Source organism: Etheostoma spectabile, chromosome 8, assembly GCF_008692095.1.
Source record: "Etheostoma spectabile isolate EspeVRDwgs_2016 chromosome 8, UIUC_Espe_1.0, whole genome shotgun sequence".
Lineage (NCBI taxonomy): Eukaryota > Metazoa > Chordata > Actinopteri > Perciformes > Percidae > Etheostoma > Etheostoma spectabile.
Window position 1 is genome coordinate 29674172 of NC_045740.1, and position 11530 is coordinate 29685701.

At 39.6% G+C, this 11530-nt stretch overlaps 1 protein-coding gene across 2 annotated transcripts in view; it reads right to left on the reverse strand.

Annotated features, from left to right (window-relative positions):
- Positions 1 to 239: 239 nt before the first annotated feature.
- Positions 240 to 11530, reverse strand: part of LOC116694497 (leucine-rich repeat-containing protein 3B) — a 26211-nt gene continuing 14920 nt past the window's right edge. For both annotated transcript variants that reach the window (XM_032524220.1, XM_032524219.1), the window contains exon 2: positions 240 to 5384. In XM_032524220.1, coding sequence (XP_032380111.1) covers positions 4453 to 5235 — 783 coding nt within the window. In that variant the 5' untranslated portion in view covers positions 5236 to 5384 and the 3' untranslated portion in view covers positions 240 to 4452. The remainder of the gene's footprint in view (positions 5385 to 11530) is intronic.

Below are 11530 nucleotides of genomic sequence, written 5' to 3' on the forward strand. Positions count from 1 at the left end.
CAGATGGCATCTGACATCTGGTACTTACTGTCCGTATTTCTCATAAAAAGGACAGATATTTAAGATGGTGCACTTTATCTCTTTACATCTGAAAAACGGAGGCTGTGCAGTTCCATGCCTTTTGTGTAGAAAGTGTTAACAACTCATTCCTGAAATAAATCACATTCCTTTAATGCATTACTCATGTACTGCCAAAAGCTGTGCATTTTTAAATCAACAGAGAAAGTAAATACACCATGAACCAATGCATACCTCCTTTATTTCATGTTCTGTATGTCATGCCATTACAACACCACCATGATAGTCAGTGCTCACATTTTCATTCTCAACTGTGGGTTAGTCTATCACACACTGTCTGTGCACGGAAAACTGTGATATGGTACAGTATAACAGCTCTTTACATCAGCATGGTTGATTCAGTTTTAACTTGCTAAATAAAGCTAAATTGACAAATCCACTAAACAGTGAGAACCCTAAACTAAGAGGGGCTCATGTCAGAACGAAGACCAAAGGTGGAGAAAGAAGACCTAAATAAAAAAATAAAATGAGGAGAGAAGTATTCAGGCACTTAGAAAAACTCTCGGGTCCTTGGCTACACTCTGCTTCATTACATTGGAAATGCATGTCATAGCCTATCCTGATCTTGTCATGAGGAGTGTGATGTTGCCTCTACAAGACAAGGCTAAGGAATTTAACACATTCAAGAACAACTAATTAAAGGGATTTCAAGTATTTCACACAACATCAACGTTCCTATTTACATGTGATCCTAGTGTTTTCTACCAACATATAATCATTGCATATCCCCTAAGACGTCATTTTAACAACCATTATTGTACAAATTCTGTAACAAACAATTAAAACATGAACAGAGAAGGAAATTTCACAAGATATCATTAACACCCAATAGCCAACATGTCACCAATCATGTGCAGGATGCATTTAGGTTATTATTTAAAGTAGTTAGTATTTATAAAATTAGATTTTTTTTTTTGTTAGTTTTTTTCCCTGTACAATTACATATCAATCTGGTCTTTCATGTGGTTTTCATTGGATTTCTCTGGTCCTATGTTCCAGCGGCTGTGATGGAAAATAAGCCATTTGGGAAATAACAACATCAATTTTCTTTTCACCCACTGCCGGGAACATTACTGTACAGTGTTATTAAAGGGAAACGATGCATGCACTGGCAGCTTGGCTTGAAGAGGGACGGTTGTGTTGATTTGTCACGACTGAGATGATCTTATAATGTACCATCCCGAACTTTGAGAACTCTTTCCTCCCCTTGAAAGGGTCTGGTACAAATGAAATCAAGTGAAGGCAAATGGCAACAATTAACAGTAAACAACATTGACTCTGAAGGACTGGAGTAATCACAAATCACCAACAAGAAGAGTCCACCGAAACTGACATTTAGTCTTGTGCTTACTTCTGATCAGTGCAGATATACAAAGACTGACTCTGATTGACAACAGCGGACTTAACACAACAGGAACAAACATAGATTTTACAAACTGAAGGAAGAAATGTACAGTACAAAACAGCAAGAGCCTGTCCACAGATGTTACACCGTTCCCAAAATACCTTAGATTCCCAAACATCAAATAAGACATCATAAATTCTTTGACAAAATAATCTCAATTTAATTAAAGGCGTTTAGTCATTTGTCGGCAAGAGAGTTCAGTTTCCAAGGAACGTTGGCCATGTGACATCATTTTGTACATGGGGGCAACACCTCAGAATACATTCGAGGTGAAGGGTGGCTAACCGTAGCATACTAGCTCGTTCTCAATGGCAAACCACTGCTCCAACAGCCACTACCATAATCTCCAAAATAACTACTTCCTGTCCCTGTTCTGAAAGTAGTCCACAGGTGGCCCTGGTCTAGAAGAAGTCTCCCAGCTGATCCTGCCTTGGACTGACCAAAGCTGGAGAAAGAGTTATCTAGCTGATGGAATCTTACCGAGCTACTGAGCATGTGCAGCTCCCAACAAAGATAGGATAGAAGTGAGATGTATCACTTAGGAGCTAAAACAGAGACCTAAACAAACAGGGTGGAAACAGGATCTGCAGCAATGTGAAGTACAACAAAAAAATGGTGTTTTTTGAAAATGAAACCACGGAAACCTATTCAGGTACAACCTTAAAATACAATTATGAACCTAAAAATGAGCAGAATATGGGCGCTTTAAGGTTAAGCGAAGTAAACACTTGGTTAGGGGGTTGGGTTTGGGGGAAATTGTGGTTACAGTTAATAAAATGGTGTACGCTTGGGATGTCATACACGAGCGTCCTACTTTGGGGTGGACCAACTGAGATCTCAAGGTAAGTACTGACTCCCGTTGCCTTAAATCCTCTGTCTATATGTTCTAGCAGCCTAGGTTCCACTGGGATGCTTCTGGCGGTCCCCATTAATTTAGCAATGATCATCCTGGTCCTATGTTGGGTATCTCATCTTTTGTCACATGATCCAAGTTCCAGTTCAAGTTAGCCAACTCAATGAACACACTCCATCAGCTGATGACGGCTGGAAATTAGGGAAAATTCTAAGGGAAAAGCTAGTTGGACTGTGACTAAGGATTATTTTGTGGAAACTATTCCCAAGGTCAAGAATGAACCGTTTGGCAGAATTTTAAATTCAAATTTGGGGCGCCTTTTTTCAAAATGCTATCAAATATCTACTATTCGATATCCCTTAACATTCAGAATCTTTATCAATTAGAATCCTTCACCAGACATACACTGTAGTTTCCTGCCATAGTAATTCAGATAACCAGAAAACATATTCAAAACCAATGAATGTATTAGATACCATTCACTTTTTATTAAGTGGCATAAATGTGCTAGAAATAAAATGTAAATGCACATGTCCAAGCTGAATGGCCAGTCTGCAGCCCAAAATAATGCTTGTACTGTATTTTGAATAGACCAAACTGTAATGTAAGACTGTAAGGGGGGGGGGGGGGGGGGGGGGGGGGTTCTGTAGAAGGCAAAGAATAGACTAGCCTTCCACCAAATACTGGTAAAAAAAAAAATGTAATGGCCAAGAAATCTCTAGGCTTAATCTGGAGGAACCTTTGGAATAGGACATGCTTTGTTGACCTGCAATGATTTGGTCTCAAATTGAAGACTCAAGAGGAGACTGATGCTGAACCGGGACACCGCTATGATGTCTTCTATTTTTCTGAAAGTGTCAAGCCTGTTTCCCCTCTGACCACACTGTTGGGTCTGGTCAGAAGTGTGCTTTGTTGCAACTATAACAACACCCAACAGTGATATCATGTTGTGCTGACTCACCCGGGTGTACAGCAAGGTGAGGAGTTAAACCACTGGGACCAAGTTGTAATACCTGATTCTTTATACGTTTTGGGTGATGTTTGTGCCAGAACTGTAACCCTGAATTTTCAGATTAGAACCTGTGGTCTCCAAACAACCGAGACTACTGGCTCTAAACTAATTTAACCTAACTTGTAATGGTGACCTAGCAGGTAACACTGACAAGCTAGTAAAAGCTAGCGCCATCTCGCTCTATCTTTTAAAGTAATTTTGATAATTTGTGGTAATATCACATAAATCTCATCTAATAACTCCTAATGTCTCCCTATAATTTTATAATTTTTAGTGATTTTTTTTAAAAAATTTTAATCGTTCCTGACCCTTCATTTGTTTCTTTTCTTGACATAAATGGGCTTCCATAGTTTCTAGTATTCTCTGTTGTTACCACATGGTTTACTAAATGCTTCAGTGAGCGCCAATTTGTCTTTGTCTATTTAAAAACAGGACGCCACAGCTCAAGGCAAGCAGGGAGATAAGACCTCATATCTGCATACCCCATATCCAAGGCTTTAATGATCAAAAATGACATACTGTATATGTACAGATCAAATAGTCTCCATAAGCAGACCATGGCTTAAGAATTACTGACATTTCTGGGCAGAACTGTCAATGTAAATGTTATAATTTACATATATTTTAAGGGTTATGAAAGATGCAGTTGGTTTAGCAAGTGTTTGCAAAACTCAACGTACATATATTGTGGGCTTTGAGACACCAAAATGAGGGCTCAAGGAAATTAAGTTTCAGGTGTCACATCTTATAAATATTTTTTTTTTTTATCAGATATTCCAAATTTTCATCTTAAAAAGCCATTATCACGTAAATGTTTAAACCTGAGATTAAAATTTTTCAAAGCTCCGTATGCAACTTTTGTAGAAAAAACAATGTTGGTATTAGACTTTTAGACTCTGTGGCCCCGCTACTCATCTCATCTCAGATCAGTCATGAACAAAACGCCGGTACATACAACAGAACTTCCAAAATACAAAGATTTCTCAGCAGATTGGAAGCTCACATCACCTAAAAGTTTTAAATAGTATACGCTAGAAATGTGGGTCCTAAAACATTGTGGTGTTTGTGAGGTTTGTGTGGGACACAGTCACTATGACACTGCCGTCAGACAACAGTGCTTATGTCGTCAGCCTCGTCAGGTTTCTTGGGCTTGCTCGGGAGCGACTTGAGGTACTCCAGGTGGCGCCGGGCGTCCTCCTGGTTCTGACGGACATAATACACTACATATGAGATGACCATGGCGAACCAACCGAACATGGTCACCAGCATGGCGTAGTCTGTGGTCCTTTTGGCTAGGGTACAGAGGTCGGTGTCGACCGCCAAGAAAGGTCGACCCTCTTGGTCACGAAGTTCCGAGCTCCGGCAGAGGACCCTGGCGGCAGCCTCGTGGTTGTGGGCCATCCCGCCGATGGCTTGCTGGAGGGCACAGTCACAATGCCAGGGGTTATCGTCCACAATGACGCGGGCCTTGAGCCGAGCGAAGGCATCCTTGTGTACGCTAGTGATGCGGTTGTGGGAGAGGTCCAGCACCTGTAACGTCGCCTCTATGCCGCTGAAGGCCCCTTCCCCTAATGTTTCTACCGCATTGTATGAAAGGTTGAGCTCCCTCAAAAGCCGGAGTCCGTGGAAGGCTTGATCGGGCACTGTGCCTATTTGGTTGTGGTCCAGCCTCAGCAGGACGGTGTCGACCGGAAGACTGGAGGGGATCTCTTTGAGGCGGGACTGACTGCAGGTAACGTTGAGGCCGTGGAGGTGGGGGTCACGTTGGCAGATGCAGCCCTTTGGACACATGCTGGCCGAGGGGAAGCACAGGGCCATGAGGACTAGGCTCTGTAGGAGCAGGCACATGGGGATAGAGCGCGACAGCCACAAGTCCAGCAAAGTCATACTGACCAGCCGTCAGCCGCAGCATCCCGCCTGGGTCCACAACACCGCCACTGGTCCCTTACACACATCGCATAGTGGCGACTAGTCTTCACTGTCTGCTGACTGGAGATCCTGCCCCGGGATCAGATGTCTTCATGCTGCGTTGAGGCCTGAAATAAGATCAAACAGAAAGACAGAACGCTAAATTGAATCGATGGTGGGATGTTATTAGTTTTTCTCTTTGTCATAGGTCCTTTACTGCATGCTAGTTTGATATGGTTGTTGCCAATTGGACAGGAGCCCATATCTTTAAGTAAGTATGTCCCAATCAAGTGTTTCTGGCCCAATCCTAATCTGAGCCCTTAAATATTTAGTGTCTGCTGATACCAAATCCAATCCCGATACTTACTTGTGTGTTATATCTGAAACATAGTGAAAAGGTATAACAGCTGTAGAACACTAAATCTGACAGGCTGTTTTGGCCAAGGATTTTTAAAGTTAGTTATGAACTGACATGGTAAATATGACACGCAGAGATCAATATTGTTATAAATAGAGCGCCTGGTTTTCAAAGGGTAATATATGCATTGTATTCTTTATTCACCAAAAGATTGTGTATGAAAAATATAATTTTATGAACTTACTTTTTACTATGACGGGATCTACACATATTAGCCTCAGAATTTTTTGCCATATTGGAAAACAAATCCATTACCCCATGGAAATGTGTAGTCATTTTTAGCCACTCTGGCTCCATAGATGACGGATGGAGGACAATGATGAAATAGCTCAGCAAATATGTTATGGATTCAATTTTCCAGAGACATCTGAATGATTCTGACAGCAAGTAAATGTTCAATTATTGTGTATTCAATTAGCAATTATCAAGTGGGCATGTACCGTGGTTGAACATCTGCAAGGATGTTGGATGGATTAACACAGTTTTTTTTCCCAGATGATGATCCTTATGACTGGTGAGGAGTTTTCATGTAGCATTATCAGCAGGTTGACATCTTCTCTTTCAGAATGAGGAGTTAAACAGACATGTTTCAGTGTGAAAAGGCTAGAATCTGTTCCCAAAATTAACAATAATTTCAATCTGCTTAATCTTTAATTTCAGTGTTGTTTACTTTCTCATTTGACATAGGCCTGTTTAGTGGGTTTATGGGTTCATAATGTGTTTTCTGCCTGTGATGTGGGGGGGGGGGGGGGGGGGGGGGGGGGGGGGGGGGGGGTGGATCAGCTGCTCACCAGCTTAATCAAGGAGAGTACAGGCAGGTGTGCCTGGTTAGGTCCGCCAAGCAGGGAGGGGCTGGGAACCCCCAAGGTGTACAACAAGAGGTAACACAGTTCTGCAGTAAAAATACTTTAATTTTTTAATTTTTAGGGTGCCCACTGTTGTGAGTGCATACATATGTATAAATCATAATGGCAGCAGTAACTGTTCTATCTAAATGTAATGGTATTTCAGAAACAAAGTGTTGATGTTGCTTTCTCAGGTGAGCACCCCCCCTCCCCCTTTAATCACCGGTGCAGGTGGGAGGGAGGCTGAGGAGTTAAAAGGGCCTTCAGAAGAGGGGGGGGGGGACAGGACTGGGCAGCTTGCTGTGATGTTGTTTTATCTCAGTTTAATTTAGTTTTCTGTATTTCCGGGTGACAGATCAGTTTGTGCACTTTGTTGGAGTATGATTTTTGTTGTTTTATTAATAAATGACACATATCCAGCTTCCTGTCGGCTTCAAAAAAAATCCCTTTCACAACGTTTCGGGCGCCCCACCACCTCATCCCTCATCGGCCTTGGCATGAGGGGGGGGGTTCCATTCATGTTCTCCATAGGATGATAATTGAAAGTGTTGGTGATCCCCTGACATATGTGCAACAACGGCAAACATAACTGCTCAGTATACTTGCATGTAACCATTTTGATTATGCATGCTAATGTTAGCAGTTCCTTGTTTAGTTATGTACAGGACCAACAGAAATGCGATGGGTGTCACGTGTACATGGAACAGTACAATGGTAGAATCAAAATTACAATATTAAGAAATACAACCATTTATTAAGTATATCCACTAGACTGTAACTGATTAACCTTTGAAAGAGACCAAATTGTGTGGTGTAAATGCAACTAGCACAGTATGTTACAAACAAGCAAAAACTACATTTCTTGTATTTAGCCATGAATCTCGGAATTTGGCATAATTCTTGTAACCTTAGCTGCTGGTAATACAAACTGGCAAACTTGGCTTTGCAGCAGTGACAACTGCAGAAGATCAAAACAAATACAACAATAAATAGAAAAAATGTAAACTTCATAAAAAAGCCTTAATTATCACGTGGTCAAGCTGATATTACCTAATACTATTTGAGCAGCCTTACGCAGGAGATTGTTTCCATGATCCTGTTTGAATCAATCTAAAATAAAAACCGCATAAAACTGAGACCGCTGGCATTCACGTTGTTATGTTGAACGCCCCTGATGATGTCATCACGTTACATAACGTCCAGTTTAAAACAGCTGGCGGTTTCCATTTCTATCGCAGATTAAAAATCAAAACGCCTTCACGCTCTGTCCTCGGGTTTCTACATTGACAAATCTTCTGGATCAATAGGTTTTGTTTTATTTAGTAAAATATGATAAAAACATCTAATTTATTTTATTTTAATTATGACAAAAATGTTAACACTTTAAAATCAGAATCAGCTTTATTTGCCGAGTATGAGGACGCATATGAGGAATTTGGCTTTGGATCATATTACTCACAATGTATTCACAGAGTAATATAAATATACTAATATACACACACTAATATATACACATATACTCACTAATATATGCACACTATAAACAAAAACAATAGAGACAGGTTGAGACAATAGTGTACTGAACAGGAGTAAACGATTTTTATGATAAATTATTTTTATGGAGCATGGTGCAAAGGATGCTGGAATAAATAAGTATTATATTATTATATAAGTAGTATATTACCATATGAACAGCATGAACAGTTCTGAAATAGATAATGATGAATAAATAATAAGTGGAACCAGTAAACAGGTAATGATGCTGATTAGAGACAGTGGTGCTGGGTTATTGCACAGGAATTGAACTGACATATTATGAAATATTATGGTTTGGTGACTTCCATAACCTTTTACGCTTAGGTTGTACTGATTTTAGGGATATAAAGAATTTGAAGATACTTCAGGAAATGACATCAAACACCAATTTTAGCCACTTTCGGACCAAAGTTGCAAAGTTCAAGTGAACAGTTAGATGGCTGCTTGTATGAAGAAGTGTTTATTTTGTTGATGTATGTATTTTTTACTCATCTTTCTTAATATATGGAGTGCATTTGTGTCCTAACTTAACACAGTCCCGTTACTTTGTTCAGTTTTGGTCCATGCCTTATCTCTTTCTCTGATAAAGGATGAGATTCATTATACCATTGGTTATCTTAACCCTTGTATTGTCTTCATTTTTGGGACCCTCTCGTATCCCTTGGGTCAAACTGACCCGTAAAATATTGTCCACATTTGGACATATATTGTACCAAATTGTCAAACAATTGAGATAACATACTAGAACACAATTAAAAATGGAAGTGTGATTCGTTTTTGTTGTCATTCGTGTTAAAAATCCACTATGTGATCTTTCTTATCATGGGGAAAAAACATAATTTTCTTGATTCAGGAATACATGTTTATCGCAGAAAATGAGATAAGGCCATTGATTTCCAGGTAGAAAAAATGTAACTTGTTCCATTTTACTAAAAAATTTGAAATGGGTCAATTTGACCCGAAATACCATACAAGGGTGAACCACTGACTCTAAATCTTCTCTGAGGTGCATGCTTATCATTTAGAGCCTAGAAGGTTGTAAAATAAAACATGCCAAAATAATACATTCCAAGTTAACATCTGCAATTACACAGACAAGGTCAAGGTCGCTATGTACCATGCAAAAAGGCTCGGTTGTTTGCAACTTCAAACACAGGTATTGATCACTGATATTACTAAGTATTCCAACTGGAGAGTATATATATATAGATATATGCAAGAATAGCATCAAGCAATAGAGACTCATCCAGGTTTTCTGAGTTGGAGATAAACAATTGCGACAGATTTGGAGCGTTGCAGAGGTCCTTAAGTGCCTTTGAGGACGTCGAGAGCCAGTCCCAATTTAAATCTCCCAATAAAACATAATCCTTGTCTGATAACTTATGCAAGAGGTCTGAAGCAGTCTTACAGCTTCATGTGACACCGATGGTGGGCAATAGCATCCTAATGCTTTAAGATCAGCACCATAATGGAGATATATTTTAGGGCTTCTGAATCAGTTGATGAGTATGTAAACTTGGGGCATTACCATTGGTTTGGTTTTGTGTCACACAGAGAAGAATCCAAGCAAAATGCATCACTATTATTGCTTATTGGCCACTTAACCCTCTATTGCATGTATTATTTTTTTGGGATGGTCAAAATGTCTTTATGTGTTTTATGACTCTGGGTTGCTTAAATAATGCAATTGTAAAAAATAAAAAAAATAAAAATAAATTAAAAATATGGGGGGGGGGGGGGGGGGGGGGGGGGGGGAGTTGGTAATTTGTTGGCAATATAGCAACAATGCACATTTGTGGAAAGTGCCAAAAAATCCATTATTTCTTCAAAAACATGCTGTTATTGAAAAAAATACCAAACAAATTCAACTTATATATGGCAACAATTTAATTTTAGCCTTTTACAGAAAACAAATATAGCGTTTTAACTGGTTCAAATGATAAAAATGAAAAGTTTACTTACCCCAGATAACAGAAAAACAACTACATTTTGGCTGATACTGAAAAAGGGGCAGGGAAACAGGATGTCTTGGTTATGTGAAGTCATCCAGTTAATAACACTTGAAAATAAAAGACCTATTTACACAACTGAACAGGAAAGAATGCATTTTATATGGTTTATGTGAAAAAAACTATTTGCCATATGGCAACACCATGCAATAGAGGGTTAAATGTGTCGTGAGAGGAGCAAAAAAGTAAAAACAGGTGCTCTGGACTATATATACTCATTTCCTTTAAATGTTGAGACATTGTTTCACGTGTGACGTGGCTACGTCTGCTCTGCTCACCGAGACTTCGTTCTGCTCTGCCGGCTTCTGTCTCAAACTTTTAGCAACAGCTGGTTGACCACGGAAACGCGGGTACAGGGCGAGCTTCACCGCTGTCTATTTCTGTCAGAGAAACACTGCGAGCTGCTACAGTTTGCACGTCGAACCGCATCGCAGACTGCAAAGCACATCTGACTACAGGGGACATTTGGCTCAGACTTTTGGAGTGTACACACCGCTTCTGGTGCACATAGGTGTGATAGCTGATTTCAACCCACTCTAGTGCGAGTCTACTGGACTCAACGAGGCAGGTGTCAAAGCCCCCTCAGGGTGTACTCAGACGTGGTCCCTTTCAGCCCTCTAAACAAGCTATGAGCCATTAATCAGCCTTTTTAACCCTTGTGTTGTGTTTTTTCAGAGTCAAAATTCTAAATGAAAAACTTTTTCCACCCTTTTTGCTCCCCAATGATTTTGTCACTTTTTCAACGTCTGTCGACTTTTTCTGACCCTTTTGTAATTTTTGTGGGTTTCCCAAATTTCAAGCTTTTTTTCTTTTTTCTTTTTACATTTGTCACTTTTTTTGGACATTTTTGTCACTTTGTTTAGGTTTTTTTTTTCACATTTGTCCACATTTTAGTCACTTTTATTGACATTTGTCTTTTTTCACATTTTTATTTTTTTACATTTGTCACACAAGTTCTTTTATCAATTACTTCTTTCTCCCAATGCTATGAAATTGACAAAAAAAAACACCCAAATTCAATTTAAGAAGTGAACTCATTGATTTAACTTGTGAGGGGCGTTGGCGGGAATCATCCACTTTGCTTTTTTGGACAATTTGTTTGAAAGAAACCCAAATTTCGGATAGAGAAACTTTTTTAAAACAGGAGGGTTAACCATCTAGGGTTGCTGTAAATGAACAAACCAAGACTAGTAGACGAGAAGTAGTTTGGTCCGAGGAAGAAACTCTGCACCCAGGGTTTTCCCAGCCTATGGGAATCTATTGATGTGGATGGTATATATGGTTAAAATGTACGCATCCTGCAAAAGCATCTACCATTTATTAGAATTCCGGTCTGAACTGGTCGTTGACTAATGCATAATGATAAGCACTCATGAACAATGTTCACACTTATCAAGTGTCAAATGGGTAGTTGGCACCGATAAACACACACACCTCCATGGGAGCAGCAACAACAAAAATAAAAG